The 21,452-nt window shown below is 40.9% G+C and overlaps 1 protein-coding gene across 1 annotated transcript; it reads right to left on the reverse strand.

Annotated features, from left to right (window-relative positions):
* Window positions 1–4,730: 4,730 nt before the first annotated feature.
* On the reverse strand, window positions 4,731–20,475 carry LOC121826217 (ribonuclease P protein subunit p29-like). The gene is made up of 6 exons (XM_076577183.1): window positions 20,152–20,475; window positions 18,044–18,096; window positions 16,214–16,437; window positions 7,735–7,812; window positions 7,524–7,585; window positions 4,731–6,607 (listed from the first exon to the last, which is right to left on the reverse strand). The coding sequence occupies exons 1-6, from the start codon at window positions 20,156–20,158 to the stop codon at window positions 6,549–6,551; spliced, it is 483 nt and encodes a 160-aa protein (XP_076433298.1). The 5' UTR covers window positions 20,159–20,475; the 3' UTR covers window positions 4,731–6,548.
* Window positions 20,476–21,452: the final 977 nt, after the last annotated feature.

The following is a 21,452-nucleotide window of genomic DNA, read 5'->3' on the forward strand; positions in this document are numbered from 1 at the left end:
TTCCTGAGATAGGCAAGTCTCTCTAGCCCCTGTTTTTCAGAAGCTTTTGGTGTATCTCACACTGGCCTCAGACACATGGGCATTCTTTTTATCTTGCCTCCATTCTTATAGTATTGAGGTTGTTTTGAGGTATTTCCCCTTAGTTGCTGGCCATCCCTGGGTGGGTTCAGCTTATGGCATTTTCTAGATCCATGTGATGCCTGCATGCAAGCTCAGGCCTACTTTTTAGTTGGTTTCTATTAAGCTTGTCATGGCAACTGCCTCAGGCCCCATATCTCTCCCCAAATTCACAAGCACCAATGACAAGACTCAATCATGAGACCTATCTGTCCTGGGGCTCAAGGGTATTGGGAACTAAGAACTATTAGCTAACAGACTTTTCTAGGGCAGTGACATATTCATCTATTACCATTCTTAATGCCCTGTAGTTCCTATCTTTGCACACAACTAGATTATAATCCTGAATAATTTATATAGAAATAATAATTTCTTAAGGCCATGTAAAACCTCTTTGTTTCTCCATAAAGAAGGTCAAGTGTCTTATCTTACTGTAGAATTATTGTAGTTAATGAACCCATCAATTGACAGTTCTGGGCCCATTTTCCTGGTATGTCAATGAGCATAATAGTTAGCAATTTTGTTCTCTATTCCAGGGAGTTTCTTTTTGACTCAGTATTTCAACCTATTATGGACAGGGAGTACAGGACAATGTATTCTCCTCTGTAACTGCTTCCTGCTGATATAGGGGCATAGTTGTCAGGGCCTCAAAAGGCTGAGATACTAGTCAAAATCTGGAAGGTCAGTCAAAGTCTGAGCAGTGGGGCACTTGTCAGAAATACGTGGTTATTTGACCCAGCAGTAGAGACAGGGAACAATGACATTGGTTGACCTGGTCCACATTAGCTTTTAGCAAGTCCAGAGCTAGTTGTTATCAACTGATGCTTGAATGTTTCTGTCAGCCAAGTGGAAAACTGTTTAGACAAATTTAAAGTATGAACAAAAGTTAAAATTTATGAACTTTTTTGAAATTTTAAATATAGTAAGTAGAAAGGGGAGGAGTTCTAAGACCAGGAGAGTCAAAAATACCATCATCAAGAATAGACAGGTAGGGAAAATTTAGGCTCTACTTATCTGGAGTACCTTTGACCTCTGTGAAGTGGATCTTGCTTTTATGAATTTTTGGTCCTCTGAAGCCTATACAAATTCTTTACAAAGTAGTTAAATTTTTAGATATATTAGTATTACCAATATATACCAAAATCCATATCATAGACAAAGCAGATAATGAGTATCTGTAAAACAGCAGGAATGGACTCATATCTTAGAGTTCTAGTAAAAACTACAAATTTGGGTTAAAAGCATGTATATTTTCCTTGTGTCCTGAGCCAGGTATAGATTGGACAGTGTGGTCTTAGAAGCACCTTTAAATTTATATTTAGTTTACAACCAAAATAAATCTAAAAATCTTGAGCTTGTGACTGAACAGTAAGTAGTCACAGCTCTAACAGCTTATCAGAACTCTATTAAATGTTAAGCTCCAAACTTTTATACCAGAGAAAGGGAGAACAATATAAAATATTTCTCATATGTTAAATTACACATTTATATCTTTATAACATGCATTTACATCTTAAATAATTTTCTAAGACCCTCAAACCTTATAAGCTTTCATATCCTCAGAACTTTATATATCTTAACATTCTTAGACACTCAAAATTTGCATAGACTTTCATATCCTAGAACTTTTTTTTAACAAAAGACATAGTAGGTTTAGAAAAAGCAAGCCTTGATTTTTATATATAAAATCAGCTAACAAACTGGCTATAGCCTTGTGTTTAATGCTATTTAATGATGCCAAGCTGACAAAGTCATAGCTATCCTAACCGTCAATACTATCCAAGAACTGAGAAGGATAAATTATACCTGAGTACAGACCAAGCAGCTTTCTAATCTATTTAAAAATGACTGGGACCAGTCAATTCCCAGTTTGCCAAAGAGACCAGGACATTCCCAGTTAACTATACCCAGGTCTCTGTAGCATTGGAAGCAGAAGTATCAGAAAAGCATCAGTCTTCACCAGGCAAATAAGGTGAAAGTTTTTCTTGTAGAAAAGGAACATGGGGAAGATTGATCTTACTTTGTTTAGGCAAAAGTGGTACACACAATTCTTTAGGGTCCTGTTGCTTGTCAAGTCTGGGCTGGGTCTTGGCAGCAGGTGTGACATCAAGGCATCTTGCCCAGTGGTCAGCATTGTCACAATCCAGGTATAGACATTTTAGTACCTTGTAATCTTCTTTGGAGACCTTGAGTCACTGCTAGGATCTGAGAGTATCTGTCTGATATAATAAGCTTTTTAATCAACATTTCAAATGCCATATTCTACAGCTCTCTGAAGTATTTGAGAGCTTCCTGAATAGACAACTTCCTTTGTAGTTACTTGTTTTAAGTTCAACACTGAAAACATATACAGGGGACTAAGTAAGGATTGTCCCTATAATTAATTATATCAGTACTTAGCATAACTACCATTAAATAGCTTGATCATTCATAATATGACTGACTATTAACTTGTGTTCCCTAACAGTCTGCAATAAGTAAGCAACTTTTCTATGACTAGGAACTTACATTCCATTCCTGTCAGCTTTAGCCTTCAAAACAATGATTTTTAGTTGAAGCTCTTTTAGTATCAAAATAAAACCTTTTAATCATAGATAATGGGCTCAGTAAAGAAACCAAAACAAAATAGCCATTCCATGGGTAAAAATAAAACAAGTTTGTATCAAGCTGTTAAGACTGTCTTATGGACAGGCAGGAAAAACGGCAAGAGAAAAGGCCCAGAGCAAAATGGGAACACTTGGGAGCCTAGGGACTAGCATTGCCTTTGACAAGTTGTTAGGATCCACAGCCATGGGTTAATGGAAGGGCCACAAGTTCTTTTTACCAGACATAAGGAGGCTGACTCCCTTTTTAGCAAGCAAGAACTTTCTCCAGTCTCCTGAGGAAATGGGAGCCTGACCTTGGGAAAAGGACTTTGTAGTCTTGTCTGTGTTAAGTATGAGCCTTAAAAACAACAATTTCTCACTTGAAGCTCCTTTTAGTATCAATACAAAACATTTATTTGACTCAGTTTATCCAAATAGCTTAAGCTTAACAAAGTTAGCACAAAGAGGTTAAAAATACATTCTTAAGCCTGAATAGACCTTGAGTAGGGAGAGATATTCTCTAAGCCACTGGTTCTCAACTTTCCCTGTACTTTGATGTTTCAATATATTTCACCATGTTGTAACCCTCAGCTACAAAATTTTTCCCTTTGCTGCTTCATAACTACAGTTTTGCCATTGTTGTGAATCTCAATGAAAACATCTGACATGCAGGTGGTCCTAGGTTACCCCTGTAAAAATGTTTTTCAATCCCCCAAAGGCTGAGACTCATGGTCTCAGAAGCTGCTCCAACCACTCTGACAGACTGCTTAGGTCATTGTATTGCTGCATCACAAGAAATGAGCACCACAGCTTCTGGTTAGTGTTTAATGATTTTGGCTGTGACCCTAATTTTTATCCTTTTATTTTAAGTCCAAATATTAACAATACAAAACATTTCATAAACATATAAATTTAAGTTTTAAAAAAAGGTTTGAAATCTTTCAAATGTCTGTCTGCAATATCAAAAATAAAGTACCTTCTTTTGTTTTAAGAAGGAGAAAGTATGGCATAACCACAATCTGTATAGGGCAAAACCAAGCTCCAATAGTGCAAACAATCCCAATATTCAATATCTGGAATTCATTCACCATCTTTTTTTGAGAGGTTTGGATCTTCTCTTAGGCCCCACCCTCAGCAGCATACACATAGCCTGCCTTCTAGAACTCAGCCTGCTCCATTTCATTGTGGCTGGTGTTTCTGGAGATTAAAACCTGACACTGGCATTTCCAAAACTGTTAACGTCCACTCTTGCAACTGGACTCTCTTTGGAATTCTAACCTTGCCATACTTTGCAACCTTCAGCTGTTCTCCATGATCCCCTAATGTCTATAAAGCTGTTATCACCTGGGTGACTTTCAAATTATGAAGTTTAGCCAAATCAAGGTACAATCTTGTGTATAAAGCATTGGGGTGCAGATTTAATATCTTATTAAACAACCATTGTTTTTAAATCCTATGTTCTATAAATCTTGTTTTTAGGACAGGACATGACTTATCATACAAAAATCCACCAAAATCCAACATACCTTGGAAAATTGTTGATGCCTCCTTAGTAGGCCCACTCCACGTGGTCATTAATCAATATGGTAGTGAAATCATTGACATTCATCTTTTCTTTCTTTTTCTTTTTTTTTGGATTTTGGAGACAGGGTTTCTCTGTGTAGCTTTGCGCCTTTCCTGGAACTCACTTAGTAGCCCAGGCTGGCCTCGAACTCACAGAGATCCGCCTGGCTCTGCCTCCTGAGTGCTGGGATTAAAGGCATGCACCACCACTGCCCGGCTGATATTCATCTTTTCTAACCCTAGCAAATTTGACTGCCAGACATGTGACTGACTGCCCAAAGATGGTAAAGTCACATGATGTCCACCATCTCTAACTCTAGGAAGACAGCAAATCGCCATGTGACTAAATAAAAGTGGTGGCAATCCAAAATGGAATCATGCCATGTGGTTCCTTTCAATTTACCCATGCAAAGATTTTTAATTATCGATTCTCAGAGTTACTAGATGGAAAGACCAAACTTGAGCTTGAAATAAATGCTCTTTATTTTTAAATATGTGATTCAGTCTCCATGGTGGTCATTTAGGGGTGCCTGAGATCTGGGGCATAACAGTTCAGGTGCAGAGCACAGGATTAGCAGACAGAGGTCCTGGGCTTGATCTCCAGCATCAACAGATGAATCAGTACAAAACCCCCTAATGGTTGTTTCAACTTTGGATTTGTGGGCAAGGTCAGGTACAGTTATCTCAGAAGATTCAAAAGTACCTGCTTAGAGCAGTGCTAACCATGTTAAAACTCAGAGTGTCTCCAGAAAGGGTACAGTTTTCAGAACTCCAGGGGCAGGCTGTTTTGGTTCCTCCTCTGTGCCTTTTAGTTATACATTTGAGAGATGGTGACTGAAAGGACACTAGCCCACTAAAGCATGTGTCTCTGACAGGCCTTGCCCTTCTCCCCTATTCCTTCTTCCTTGCTAAAAATCCTTAGATTACACTCCTAAAGCTAGCCATCAAGGTCTAGTCACCTATTTGGCCACTTCTTCCTCCTAAGGCTGACAACCAAAGTCCAGCCATCAGAAGCCCCCTTTGGCTCAACTAATTAACATGTCCAATTAAAATTAAACAACTCAGAATAACAGCTTTATAACCAGGCATTTGCCTATGTTCCATGGCTGTCTCCTTTCTATCCAGAGACAGTACTTTGTCCTTCTGGGATAAATAACCCTGTCCTTCCCTTCCTCATCTCCCTCATAATCTATCTCCTATATGAATGCATCCCAGCTCATTCTAACACAAACCTGTCCTTTTATCTTCTTAAGAGACACCTGCAAAGTCATTTGATGCTGTTTTTCTGCCTGAATCAGAAAGCAGCCACTTCAACATTTCTTCCCAGCTTAACAGACTATCTCTCTGTGAAAACTGGTGTTTGGGTGTGCTTTGTACCTAATCCAGGGTCTGGAAGGGAGCCCCTGCTGTGTGGGAGGCCCCTTCAATGACATTGACAGGTAGAGACCTTGAACAACCCTGGGACCAAGACCCAGCCAAGCCATTCTTCTGTCCTGTTTATGAACAGGCTGCTGTATTCATAGATGTCTCCTGGGAGCCAGAGATGCAGGGGCCTCTCTCTGGAGTTCATAACATAGCAAGCACCTGCAGCTTGTGTGACTCCACAGCCAAGTGGAACTTGGGAGCCTCACTGGAGATATATATCCAACACCCTAGGGACAAAAATAGAAGACACCCTAGGTTGTCTTCTTCGGTGATGGTCTTGAAGACATGCCTTGTCTCCTGCGGAAGGATTCCTGTGTCCCCCCAATAAGAGGGTCACTTGGATTTCATGACTGCAAAGGAGAAAAAATTTGAGGGTAAGTCCTGGTTAGTTCTGGCAGTCACAGCCTGGCCTGAGGGACTGGTAGCCTGGTCCTTCACAGATGAGGAAGAAAGTCCAGAGGATAGTGCCTTTGTAACCTGGCAATGATCAAGCCAGCAAGAGCCAAGGTACCCCAACTCTCTGTCCTGGGCTTTGCAATCTCCGGGCTGTTCTTAAGTGTCCTTTGGGCTTTAGGCAGGGTTCTGGAGCCAACAGGTCATACACAGAACCAACAAAGCCAAGTCTTGTTGCCTTGGTGGAGCAACTGCCATCAGTAGGACACCCACTGTTCATTTTGGGGCCTCTTGAACCGTTCCTGGAATGTAGTTCTTTTATAGAGCTGCCCAGCACTAAGGGGTGAGCCCCCTCAAAGGCAGGCGCCTGCCCACTTCCATGTCGTAAACATTTAGAGCAAACTATGTGCCCAGCATGCAAGCTAGGTGGGTGCTGGGGTAGGACACTGAATGAAGCTGAAGTTCTCATGAAGGACAGTGTATAACAACACCTGGGCATTTATATTTCTTGATACTGATAATGGCTGTAAGGAAAATAATAACAGAATAATTTGAGTAGAGGAGAAAACTTTAGGAGTGGTAGACTCTCAGCAAGTGACATCAGAAATGTGACCTAAGTTACAACAGGAATCAATACACAAACCTGCAGAGTACCCTGATTAAGAGAAGGACCTAAGCAAAGGCTCCCGATGTGCTAGTCATACAGAGGTCAGCCAGGGACACTGAAAACTTTTACTCTGACTGGATGGTAAGCTGCTAAAGAAGAGGCAAATGACAGCTGGTAGTCTGATGTCTGATAACAGCCCTCATTTTGGGAATTTCATCTGGTGTGTATGTGGAATAAAACAGTATGTGAGCTGGGGGAGGGGGAGGAAAAGCTTCCATACCAACTTGAGGGAGCTGGATGTAAGTTAGATTCAAAAACAAGGTATTACATGACTTGAGGTGGATGATTAGGAAAGAGGTGATGTGTGTGTTTCTAGGTTTCTAGGCTGAACAAATTGTATACAGAGATGTGTCATTTTTGGAGATGAGGAATTCAAGTCACAGGGAGCTGACCTAAATGGAGACCAAAGGTTCTGTGTTAAATAGGTAGTTTGAGGTACCTCCTGGATGTCCAGGTGGCTGTTGGGTGCAATGAGGTGAATGAGTCTGGCAATCACAGGAAAGGTCTGCACTGGTGATGGCACACTGGAAACCATGATGAGAGAGAATCTGCCCCCAAGAGTCCCAGCTAGGTTCCAACAGTGTGAGCCAATGACATGCAGAGAGCACTTAGTGTGTTTAACAAAGTCTCAGGATGGGTCATGTCACAACCATCTTAGACCTTCACTGTTTGTAACTTAGAAATAACTCAGGGATACCAAGTAACAGATGACAGGCAGAATACTGCCACTGAATAACAGTGCCCAGATGAACATATGCTCTCATAGAAATTACCTGAGATAATAGCACCATGAAGATTTGCCTTTATGTGCTTGGCCTGAATCATCTGTGGCTGCCTAGGTGGTGAAGAGAGCCCACAAAGACGCATTGGTAACAAAGCAAGCAGGATCACAAACACCCACAGCCAGATGGTTTCTCAGTTGCATCTCTAGTGCTCTCAAGACTTGGGGTCTAATCCCATGGCAGGCTTCAGAAATAAACTCACGTGTCTGGCTTGAGCCCGTTGCACAGGTCGTGGATGTACTGCTTCCAGAGTTCATGCAGAGGGAGGAAGAGACTGTATCTGTCATAAAGTCAGGAACAGGTACAAAGTCAGAAACATGAGCTTGGGGTTTCCAGTGTTCAGGAAGACAGCTGGGCTCAGGGCTGAGAATGAGCATGAGGGAGCACTTGAGACTGCCTGTAAGCCTTAGGATCCCCAATGACAATGTGGCCAAGGCCGAGTGCATTTCCCCCCTTGAACCTCAGTTTCTTCCCTGGCAGAACCTGCTCAAGGCTAAATTTCTGCTTTTGAGAAGGGGAGAGGGGGCCCTTTGCTTTGATTCTCTTCATGCTGGCCACTTGTAGATGTGATGGTGGAGGCCCTGGCTCAGACCAGGAATAGGATCTGAAGGTGGAGATAACATCAGCCTTAACAATCCAGGTGCTATTCACTCAATCTCCTTTTCCTAAGAGAAACTGTGGTATATTGGATGTGTGTTCATGGGGCTCAAAGAAAGAAGGCACAGAGCACTCTAATAATGATTTTAGACTTTATCACATTCAGAGGGGGTCCATCTCTCTGAACTGAAACACTGTAGATAAGCAAAGGACCCTTTTATTGTTATGCAATTCACAACTTTAGCAAGTCAATTCCTTATACCTCTTATCTAAGCCCCTCAATGGGACAATGCCAAATGCAAATTCTCAGTAAAGGAATACTACAGTTTTCTGGGGTGTCCCTGAACCAAGTTTTCATAGGCTTTGAACTCCTAGCAAACTCTCAGATAAGACTTCAAACAGGAGATAATGCAGACAGGAGGTAGCAATCACAAAAGGCAGATCAAAGCTAGGTGCTAACACTCAGGAATCAAACCAGCTGCAGTTCTGCAGAAATTCTCCCAACATATCCCCCTTTTTACATGCAACAATTAATTACTTTGGAGGTTATGTAGCTCCACAGCAAATACAGCCTTTTCTCTATTGTTCTGTTTTACAATCTATGTAAGTAAATCAAAACACATCTTAAAGCCAATAAGGTTACTGTTGCCAGCAAAAGAATAACCCTTGCTAAAACAAGAAATCTGTTAAAGTGATGTGCAGGGTTGAATGAGGCTATAGTATCTGCAAGGCTTTCCATAACATCCATCGTTTTCATATCAGGTAACATTTAACAATTCTTAATTTCTTGCTGTAAATCATAAATCATTTGAGAAGAGTAAGGGTGACCCATCAAATGCATTTTTATCTTTTCCCAACCATACTCGCTTTCATTAAACTTTAAAGGAGTAATACATAACATTCCAATCACATTTTAACTTTATTTGCTCCTTTGATAGTTCTAACTGATCTCTCAACAATATACCAGCTTGTCTCAAATCAGGTAATTCATTAACTATCTCATTGTCTATTTTATTTTGTTCAATCCAAAGTTCTGTAGAATACATATGCCAGTTTCTAACAAACTCAGTAGTTGGAATTGCTTTTATGAAGCACCACTCTGGCTGTTGCACTAGTAGCAGTCAATGCAATAATTCCCATAATAACTGCAATAATCAACTGCAAAATCCAACCATTTGATGTAATCTTAATATTATTTCAGCTACCTTTTGTACCAGGTTCATCAAATGTGTGTATCTTGACATGGCATCGACAACTTCACTGCTATCCAGATTGTTGTCCTTGTTCTAAGAATATATAAACTTTGAAAGAGTAAGTTTAAAGACATACTAGAATTAACACAGGTATGGAGGGTACAGCAGTCACAAGTGATGCAGTAATTATTAGGGTACAATTGTACAGGCCCGTTTAGTAGCTAGTACACAAGCCATAAAAAGCTGGCTTTCAATCAGTCTAAAAGACAAAGCATACTTACCATCCTTAATGTGTAACTTTCCTTCCCATACTTTAAGAGGATGGGAGGTGACCAGGCCTGTATGCCCACTCTGCACCAATTGGAAACAGGTGAGGACCCAGTCTCCAGACTGCTCAGCCCAGTTCAATAGCCCCCTAGACCCTGAAGGCACATTCCGTGCCACTTCCCCGACCCAGTGCAGCTCCAGAGACTGGGAATCAACCTCCTCCTACCCCCACCTTTGGCCAACCATCCTGTTAGGCACCAGTGACCACCAGAGCCATATGCTTTATCCTGGACTGATTGGGAAGAAGAGCAACCACAGGAGCCTGAGGGTCAACCTGCACCAATTGAAGAAGAGTGATCTGGAGCTCCACCTGTTTATATTAAAGGAAGAAATGGGTAGACTGCAGTGTAAGAACACATTAAACAACATAAAGAGCAATGTAGTAGCATCAGAACCTAGTAATCCTACAACAGCCAAACCTGAACATCCCAAAGCAGATGTTCCAGAAGAAAAGGACCTTTAAAACAACTTTATAAAGATGATAGAGGCCCTAAAAGAGGAAATGAAAAATTCCCTTAAAGAAATGGAGGAAAAGACAAACAAAAAGTTGGAGGAAATCAATAAATCTCTTAAAGAAAGTCAATAGACCCAAGAAATAACAACCAAACAAGTGAAGGAAACAGTTCAAGAATTGAAAACTGAAATAGAGGCAATAAAGAAAGCTCAAACTGAGGGAATTCAGGAAAAGGAAAATCTGAATAAATGAACAGAAACTACAGACATAAGCATTACCAACAGAATAAAAGAAATGGAAGAGAAAATATCAGGCACTGAGGATACTACAGAGGAAATAGATTCATCAGTCAAAGAAAATGTTGAAATCCAGAAAAATTTTAATACAAAGCATCCAGGAAATCTAGGACACCATGAAAAGACCAAACCTATGAATAGTACGGATAGAAGAAGGAGAAGAATTCCAGCTCAAAGGCACAGAAAATATATTCAGCAAAATTATAGAAAAAAACTTTCCCAACCTAAAGACACACATGCCTATGAAGGTACAAGAAGCATATAGAACACCTAATAAACTGGACCACAAAAAAGTCCCATTGTCACATAATAGACAAAATACTATACATACATAATAAAAAAAAGAATATTAAGAGCAACAACGAAAAAATTCAAATAACTTATAAAGGCAGACCTATCAGAATTACACCCGAGTTCGCAATGGAAACTCTGGAAGCCAGAAGGTCCTGGACAGATGTTATGCAGATACTAAGAGAGTACAGATGCCAGCCCAGACTATTATACCCAGCAAAGCTTTCAATCACTGTAGATGGAGAAAACAAGATATTCCATGATAAAACCAGATTTAAACATTACATATCCACAAATCCAGCCCCATAGAAAGTACTAGAAGGAAAACTTAACCCAAGGCAGTTACTGCAACTAACAAAACACTGGCAATAGATAAAGTTACACCAGCAAATCCTAATGAAGGGAAACACCACCCAAACAACAACAACAAAAGAAAATAACAGGAATTAACAGTCACTGGGCAATAATATGCCTTAATATCAATGGAATCAGTTCCCCTATAAAAAGACAAAGGCTAACAGAATGGATACAAAAACAGGATCCATCTTTCTGCTGCATACAAGAAACATACCTCAACCTCAAAGACAGACACTCCCTCAGAGTAAAAGGCTAGGAAAAAATATCCAATCAAATGGACCTAAGGAACAAGTGGGTGTAGTTATCCTAATATCTAACACAATAGACTTCAAACAAAAAACAAATAAAACAGATGAAAAAGGGCATTTCATATTCATCACAGGAAAAAACCATTACGATGTAGTCTCAATTTTTAACATTTATGGCCTTATTACAAGGGCACCTACATTTGTAAAGAAAATATTACTAACGTGCAGCTGGAGTTATCTCCAGTCTCACCCGGACCTGGAGCCACTCAGACCCAAATAAACACACAGAGACTTATATTATGTATAAACTGTATGGCCATGGCAGGTTTCTTGCTATCTTGTTCTTATATCTTAAATTAGCCCATTTCTATTCTTCTATACCTTGCCACATGGCTCATAATTTACCAGTATCTTTACATGTTGCTTCTTCTGGCGGCAGCTACCAGTGTCTCCTGACTCAGCCGTCCACTTCTCACAATTCTCCTTGTCTGTTTATCCAGCCTATACTTCCTGCCTGGCTACTGGTCAATCAGCGTTTTATTTATTTATCAATCAATCAGAGCAACACATTCACAGCTTATAGAACATCCCACAGCACTAAAGCTCAAATCACACATCAAACCCCACACCCTAATAGTGGGAGACTTCAACACCCCACTTTCACCACTGGACAGGTTGGCCATACAGAAATTTAATAGAGAAATTAGGAAACTAATAGATGTTAGGACTCAAATAGACATAACAGACATCTATAGAACATTTCACCCAAACACAAAAGAATATACATTCTTTTAAGCACCCCATGGAACCTTCTCCAAAATTGACCACATACTTGGTAACAAAACAAATTTCAACAGATACAAAAAAAATGGAGAAACCCCCTGTATCTTATCAGACCATCATTGCTTAAAGTTAGAAATCAACAACAATACAAAATGCAGAAAGCTACAAACTCATGGAAACTGAACAATGCTCAGCTGAATCACCAATGGGTCAAGGAAGAAATAAAGAAAGAAATTAAAGACTTCCACAAATTCAATGAAAAAATGAATGCACAACATACCCAAACTTATGGGACACTTTGAAAGCAGTGCTAAATGTCTGCTCCAAAGGCATTCTGTGTTTTTTCCTTCCCAGATGCATCTCAATAACAGGAAGCATCCAGGAGACTTTTCTTGCTCATGTCTAAGCTTTATTAATTTTGATGGTATCCACAACTTCTAATCTCGTCCAGAAACATGAGCATAACCTCAACCCCATCCTAACACCTTTCCCATTTTCCATACTGATGTTAAGGCAACCTGTCAGTACAGACAAGTTTTTTGTATGGTCCAATGCCTGTCAGTAGCTGTTGTTACTGTTTCATTAGCAATTAAAAAATTTAAGGTAAGTCAGGCATTGTGCAGTCCATCCCAGGGGTCCTCATATCATCCTTCTGTTTGACAAGCATCTCCTTTAGAGTGTTATTAGGTCTTTCAACAATTGCTTGTCCAGTAGGATTATATAGTATCTCTGTAATGTGTTTTATGTTGTAACCTGTAAAAAAAAAGTGTCATTTTGTAGGAGATATATGTGAGGTGTTATCATTTTTATTTTGCATTGGTATGCCCATTATAGCCTTTGTTTCTAATAAAAGTGTAATTATAGAATCAGCCTTTTCAGAACTTAATGCAGGTGCCAATTAAAATCCAGAGTATGTATTAAGGATATGATGAATGTGTTTAATTTTCCAAATTCTGCTAAATGGAATACATCCATTTGCCAAATTTCATTACTTTGTGTACCTTTAAGATTAGTTCCTGCAGGTAAAGTAACTTGCTTATACAAAGAACAAGCAGGACAGTTATTTTTTCTAATTTCCTTAGCTTGTTGTCAAGTAATGAAAAATTTTTTCTTTGTGGTGATATTTTATTTGTGTTTTAATAAGTAAAGCTTGCCTGGAGATCAGATGAAACAGCAAGCCATTTTAAATAAACAAAGAAGTCAGGCAATGGTAGCACATGCCTTTAATCCTATCACTTGGCAGGCAGGATCTTTGTGTGTTCAAGGCCATACTGGAAACAGAGCCAGGTGTAGTGTTCAGCTACTCTGAGCCTGCTAGAAGAGAAAGTAGGAAGGAGTCTTGAACACATTGGCATAGGAGATCACTTCCTAAATATAACACCAGTAGCACAGACACTGAGAGAAACAATCAATCAATGGGACCTCTTGAAACTGAGAAGCTTTTGTAGAGCAAAGGATATGGTCAGCAAGGCAAAGCGACAGCCTACAGAATGGGAAAAGATCTTCACCAACCCCACATGTGACAGAGGACTGATATCCAGAATATTTAAGGGACTCAAGAAATTAGACATCAAAATAACTGTGGAATATTTTTATAAAAATTTAACAGGAGGATACTTTTTTACAGATCTTAAGTAACATGTTAATGTAACTTGCCAAGTATTAACAGTGTGGGTCAAATAATTTACCTATATTTTACTTAGTGGAAAAATAATTTTTGTAAGCTCCTTATCAGTAAGATATCATTTTTATGAGCTTTTACCTTAGTAACCATAGTATCTAATAAGATAACCACCCAATCTGTTTCAGGTGTTACATTTTTATGCAATTTAACCAAGATTATCTAGAAAGCAACTTAAAAGTGTGGAGCCAAATCTTCAGAAATGACCAACAGAGAAGAGCAAATCCAATACTATAGTTTAAAGTCATGAATGTTGTTCTTCCAGTTCATTTACTGTAATTAAGCATTATGATTAGACAATCAAGACAACAGCCTTTACATAATGTATGACTAATATCTCTGGAAATTCAAACAGCGTTGACTTAGTACTTTATGCCCTCACCATACTTGTTTTTTACTAGAAGTTGGGCTTGTTTAAAATTTTTTCTTTCTCTCATGAAGGGACCATTGATAATGATTTATTCCAACCATAAGGAAAGATAAAAAGTATTTCCCAGGAGGGGATCTTTAATATTGACTTATTCCTGCTATAATGAAAAACAAAAACAAGAATCATTTAAACTAAAGTTAAGCAAACAGACAAGAAAACTCTCAGCTCTGGGTCTGTTGTGCTTGCTCAGGCCTCAGCAGTGAGGCCCAGCCACCCATTCTTTGTGATTCAGATGCCTCCACTTTGTGCTGACCCACAGGTCTCTGAAAGAGCTGACAGCAGGGAGAGCTCTAAGTTACAACTATCCTCAATTTCTTATATCAAAAGGAGACTTTTTTCTTCCTATATTTACTGGGAAGAGGCTTTTTTCTTTCCTTAATTTTTTTGTACACAGTGATTTTTAATTTTTAGTCCTTGATTTGATAATTTCCCCCTTTTTAACAGGAATTTTTTTTTTTTGGATTAAGCATTTCTCCCTTTACTATCCAGAGATTTCCTTTTCTTCCCTTTTCTCTATTGGGATGGGCCTTTTTCCTTGATTTATTCTTTGTCTCAGGAGCCATTTTATTTCTGTCTTTAAAAATTGTACAGTTACTGCTTTTCCATTTAACAAGCATTTTAGCAATTGTACATTTTGTGATCCTGAGATAGGGAGTTTAAATTCCCCATGACCCTGCCAATCCTGGAGTCATCTTACCCAGAGGGTGAACTTCTTCCAATTCTTAAAAGTGTCAGAATCCTCTGTCCTTCTTGAAACACCATGACAATGTTGCACCAAAATGTTGTATATTTGGTGTGTGTTCACAGGGGTCCATGGAAAGAGGGCACAGAGCCTTCTAAGTATGATTTTTTAGACTTTTCCACCTTCAGAGGGGGTCCATCTCTCCAGACTGAAACACTGTAGATAAGCAAAGGGCCGTTTTATTGTTATACAATTAATACCTTTAGGAAGTCAATTCCATATACCAAAACGTCTTATCTAAGCCTCTCCAAAGGGACTATGCCAACTGCAAATTCTCAGTAAAGGAATACCACAGTTTTCTGGATTGTCCCTAAAGCAAGTTTTCATAGGTTTTGAACTCCTAGCAAACACTCAGATAAGACTTCAAACAGGAGGTGATGGAGACAAGATGTAGCAATCACAAAAAGCTGATCAAAGGTAGGTGCTAACACTCAGGAAACAAAGCAGCTGCAGCTCTGCAGGAATTCACCCAAACAAACAAAAACAATTAACATCAACCTTGTTTAACCCACTGACAGAGGAGGTTAAGGTGCAGATTTGCAAAGCAGTTCCTTGTGAAAAGTAGTGGGATTGTAGGGAAAGTGAACAGAGAGGACCAAAGTTTTTCTCTGAGGTTGTTACCATTTGTCTTGGTGCCCTTTCACACAAAGCCAGGGTCAGAGAGTCAAGAACACCAGGCTCAAACCTGAAACAAGAACTTCTTGCAAGAACCCCAGGGAGACAGTCCCAGGGTAAAGTGACACTCTCATGCCTTCTGGGACATGGAAGGCTATGTGTTTATAGCATGTTATACAAAGCCTATAAATAGTGGCTGTACACACAAACTCAGAACTGTCTTAAGGAGACATCCGCCCATAAGAAAGTGATATGTTCCTTTCAGAAACTTCAGACATGTGTAGGCAGTACCTCTCCTTGGCAGTAACCTTTGAGTGGGTGATTCTGTCTAGTGATATTAAAAGCTATAGGAAAGTCCATATTAAGGAATATCAGTTCCTCTTTTCTAGAAAGCCAAGACAGTCTGTGCCTATGGGTAACAGACACACTTATTAATGAGCCTAGGATAGACACTAAATGATGAAAGTTCTCAGGCTCACCAATGCCTGACTTTTAGAGGCCAAGCCAAGACATAAAAAAACTGCTAGGGGGAGGCCGCCTAGGAGGGAAGCCCCTGAGACTAAGGGGGCAGAGCTGCTTAGTGAGCCCCTGGAATCACCAGTCTACTCCCTGACCAGAAAGACGAGGCAATGATGAGTGACAAGGCCTTTAGGAAAGATGGGGGTACCTCTGTTGCTCTGGGTTAATGTCAAAGAGCCTCATGTCTCTCCTCTGTTCGGCAGTGAGGCCTTTGGATTTCTTCTCCTGCTGCTTTGGCTTCTGACGAGTGAAGTATTCCAAGACCACAGCCTTGCTTTGCAGATGGCTCTCACTGTCTTGCTGGCTCCAGTGAGGTATGATTTGCTTCAGGAAGGCCCTCACAAAGGCCCCAGGCCGCTGGCTCCCCAGCCTCTGCTCAGAGACAGGTGGTGTGGTTTACTGTTCTGCTCTCAGACTCCAGGGCCCTCAGACCGCATTCCTGAGAGCCACCAGCTTTGATGATCTAGGCTACAAATCTCTTGTCTTCCAAGTGTTTGCTACACACAACTCCCAAGATGTAAAAGTAACACTCACAAGCTAACTGTGACACTGTCCTACACTGCAGCCAGGTCAAACACTGACTTCCTGTCCTGTTTCTCTGAGGTTACTCTATTGAGCATTCAAAATACTTTGTAATGCAAGGCTTCTCTAATCCTTGTGGGGAAGGAAGCTTGAGAAATGCATGATACAGGTTATTTAATAAGTCATGACCACAAGACTAGCTTGAAGTGGAAGGGAGCTGGGGTTGTTAGGGAAATGAGTCATTCCAGAACTAGGGGAAATTGCCTGGGGGTTCCAGGCAGGTCAAGGAGGAGGAAATCTGACACTGAGCACCACAGTCCCCTTTCCTTGCTTTTCCGCCTTGTGGCCTCCATGTGGCTGCTGTTGGAGAGGTCTGCTCCAGTCCTCCTTGAGGCAGAAAGCATGAAGGGCATCTCGGGGACTACTCACTCTCATCCACAGGACTGTAATATCCCTGGCAAGGGAGGGTGAAACCACTTCACTGTTGCACCCAGTCCTGAGACACTCTAGTTTCAGCACCTCTCAAGTTGGGGCAGCAACAGTCTATTCTTCACTGGGCAGCAGGCACCTCACTCGGCTTTCATCTTGCTCCAACCCGGGCAGTGCTCTGTCCTGAGGACCTACCTCTTGGCTGGACCATTTGCTGGGCTCTTTTTGCACTAACCAGACAGTAAAAACAAGTCTGAGGCTAACTGCCAGCTTTATTTAGGTTAACATATCAACAGTGGCCGAAACCCTCTCTCTGCTAAAGCAGGGGGTAAAAAAAGAAAGAACACACAATCTTTGAGGTAGTTCAAAGTCGGGATGGCTAAACAATTTATCATCAATACCAGAACAATTTGGCTCTTTTAAACACTTATGTGGTCTCTCTTTCATGGGGAAATAAAATCAAGGCCTTTTAACATCTTGATTTCAAGGAAATTCTCTCTCTTTTGCTTTTTTGAGACAGGGTTTCTCTGTGTATCCCTAGCTGTCTTTGAACTCAGAGAACTGCCTGCCTCTGCCTCCCAAGAACTGGGATTAAAGGCATGCGCCACATAGCCTGGTGGGACATGTACTCTTTATGAGCCACAGGTGATGCTTCTACCCAACTGACAAAGCATGCTGACAGACAGACAGACAGAATTTATAACATTCACTTATGAAATGGCCTGAGCACTGAACACAAAAACAAGAGCAAGTCAGGTTTCAGGTAGGCACAGGCTGTCATTTCCCATGGAGAGGCAGATGACATGAAATCTAGGAGTCCAAGTCCCTCAGAGCTGACTCTGGTACCCTAAGAAAGGAGCCTGGCACAAGAAGACATCAGCACAAAAGACCTCCATGGGGCCTAATATGCTGACTGTAAAGGTGAAGAGTAATCCATGGGAGAGGACACCTAGACAAGTCTTAGAAGCCATTGAACCACCTTTGCTCTCAAGTCTACCGCTCCCAGCCCACCTTTGAAAGATTGTACCTGTACATCGTGCTCCTCGGCTTCTTTATGAGAAAAGGCATGGTAAATCACAGCTGGGGGATGAAAGACAAAAACAGAAGATTACTTCCTGTTAGGAATGAGTGTAATATCCAAGGCTCTTCTAAGTATGACCTACACTTATTTAGAGATGGAATACGTGGTTAGTATGAAAAGGCCAAGCTTTCTTGGATTATCCTTTTATTTTAGTTTGCAGTACTGGGGGATTAAACTCAGTGGGGTTTAATGCATGCCTGGCAAGTGCTTCACCATGGATCCATGTCCATGGTCCCACTGAATGCTGCTTATTTACATATTTATTTAAAGACACAGTCTACTTTGCATCCTAGGCTGACTTAGAATTTGCTATGTAGCTCACAATGGCCTTAAACCTTCAATACTCCTGTCTTAGGCTTCTAATTGCTAGTTGCTGGGATTACAGACGAGTACCACAACTATCTTAGATACTTCTTAATTCTTTCCTTTGGCCAGATTTGTCTTCAAATACTTAGGATGAGGTTTAAAAGAGCACCTCTCAGAGCTTAATGTGTTTAAGAACCTTGGGGGATCTTATTAAAACATGGGGTTTTAGTTCCTACTCCAGACTCTGAAGGTTCAAAAAAACTCCTCATTGGATCACATTTAGAGTAGTTCTGATTTAAAATACAAGTTATAATTATACTTGGGCAGTTGCTCACTAAGGAATGAAGACACTAAAACTAAGGTGATGGTAATAGTTAGTGGGTGGTTGGTTTACACACTGTATTTTGCTGATTACAAGAAGTTTAAAACAGATTTTTCGCTGTTTAGAATCAATAATCTTGGAATGTATACGACAAACAAAATACAACAGTCTTTCTGCAAATTCTAAATATGACCACCATGATGCCAAAATCTCTCTAAACCTCCATGCTTCTGTTTCTTATTTGTTTGGAGGAAACCATCACGGTGGCACTGAGGGACAGAATACAGTTGTAAATGTGGTAAGAAAGGGCAAACGACCAGAAAACCTAGCTCACACTACAACTGTGTGGTAGTGCACACAGTTGATCCCATCACTTCAGAGGGAGAGGCCAGCCTTGTTTACAGTCTGTTTCCAGTTTAGTCAGAACTATATAGCGGACCTTATCCCAACAGCAACAATAATTACAAACAAAGAAACAAAAATCTACCTCTGTTCTCTAGAACTTCCCTGAGTACATGTTTGATCAAGCAAACAAACTAAGGAAGTTACCAGTTTTACATACAGAATCTAGTTCTCCCTTCAACTGCAGATTGAGACTCCAGTTTGTTTATTGAGTTTAATGTGCAGGGCCTGGGACCCTAGGAATAACTTTTTTTTTTTTTTAACCTACCCCAGATGCCTAGAATCAGAGTTGGAAATCTTTCTGCAGAAGTACACTTGTAATAGCTCTGTTACACTCACTGCTTGTCAAGTAGTTGATTTAAAACAACACATATATACACTCATAGGTGTGTGTACACATTTATTTCAATCTCATTAATCTTTCTAAGAACTTTAAACATAATTATTCCTAGTTATGTACAAAATAATACTGAAGTTGAGATATGCCAAGGCACTTGATCTCTGATGAAAGGACATGGCAGGAGTGTAAATCAACAGATCAGAGGCTAAATCTTTACAGTATCCTCTCTCCCCTCTTATACTGCTCCAGTGCTTGCTTCCCTTCCTGGAACATCTCTTTTCTGCTCAAATACCAATGCCTTAGGTTTGCGATACTGCGCCTAAGGTTTTTACTTGACAAAGGGTGAAAAACCAGGTGGTAGAGGGGAGCAGGTCCTGGCAGCAGTTATCTAGGCAGATAGTGAGTAGGTCTGGCCAAGGCCTTGGATCCACCTTTTCCAGTTCCCCCAAGCGGCCCTAGCTCCCCTGGGGAGAACACCTGACATCTATTCCTAGCTTAGAGACTGTGTATGGCCATTCACACTCTGCGCCTAGATTTCTTTTGTGTACTATGAGTCAATAGTACACGGTTTCCCTGGAAACTGTCTTGGGACTCTGTTGCGACAGGTATCCATGACTCAGCTTCCTGTTCCAGACCCTCTGTACTCTCATTCCGGCCCGATTTCGTGTCTCTCATCCCGCTTACCCTTCATTGTCAGACGCTTCCGGAGCGCTTTGGTGACGTCTCTGTCAGGTCTCACTCACTCTTTCCCTTTCTTCACTTAGTTCAGCATCTTTCAGCCACCAGGACTCTTTCATGTTTACCTTTCCGCTGGAAAAATCCGCTGTGCCCAAGAAACAACGTGCGCACAGTACACAAACAGACTTGTTACAGGCGGCATCAATGGATGCAACCAGATTTCGGATACTGCGCCTTGTGTGACTCCATTGAAGTGCGACGGGCTCTGGCGGTGCATGCGCCTTGGGTTTAGCTCTGCTGCCGAGGGAGGGGCTAGCTAAGCGCCGGTTCTGTGGCCGGTGGAGTCTGTTATTTGTGGCCTCTTCCGTTTATGGCTCTCCTGGCAGGAACAGTCCGGTTGCGGGTCAGGATTAATGAAGTATAGAGAGGCAAGCTGTCATGGAGAGGATGCGAGGGAGCTTGGGACTATGGATGGCAGAAAAATGGGCCCGAAGTAGTGGACGTAATGGCTGTATTGAGGTCTTAGGATTTTTTTTTTTTTGAGTTTTAGTTTCTCTTTGTAAGAGCCCTGGTTATCCTGGAACTCACTCTTGTAGACCAGGTGGCCTCAAACTCTTGCCTGCCTCTGTCCCCTGTCCCCTGTGTGCTGGGATTAAAGCATGAGCCACCATCATCTGGATTTTTTTTTCCGACTCCCAGGGGACTCATGTGTCCCTGGCTGGCCTAGAATTCACTCACAGGATTACTAGTTATCTTTTGTAATGGTGGCCGGGGATTTTCTTCTATTTAAGCTACTATGTAATTTTATGACCTCGTTTAAGGGTCTCTTTCCTATGAGTAAAATAGAGTAGTTTTAGCTGGCTTTAGTCTCAGAATGCTTGCTTTTTAAAATTTAGTTATTTTTCCTTCTGAAGACAAAGTCTCCCTGTGTAGCCCAGACACTTTCTATGCAGCCGAGGCTGAGCTCCTAAGTATAATCAGTATTCTTGCCTTAGCCTCTGCAACATTGGAATTTACAGGCCTCTCTTACTGCATCCAACCCAGAAAGCATTCTTGAGACTTGGAGCATTAATTTCTGTCAATATGATAAAAGACAAAAAGTGATTCTCGTGGCTGCAGATCTGGGACACAAAGGCCCAGCCCAGCCTTCTCAGCCTGCCTAGGTTCTGTCCAGACACCGCCCTTAATTTCTGATGAGTGCTGGATCTAACTGGGATGTTGGGTGAGAGAAAGCAGAATTATGGTCCCTGTCGTCTCTTTAGTCAGTGATTTTTTAATATTGAGTACTGTGCTCCCTCCTTTCAAAG

The sequence above is a fragment of the Peromyscus maniculatus genome, chromosome 1, assembly GCF_049852395.1.
Source record: "Peromyscus maniculatus bairdii isolate BWxNUB_F1_BW_parent chromosome 1, HU_Pman_BW_mat_3.1, whole genome shotgun sequence".
Lineage (NCBI taxonomy): Eukaryota > Metazoa > Chordata > Mammalia > Rodentia > Cricetidae > Peromyscus > Peromyscus maniculatus.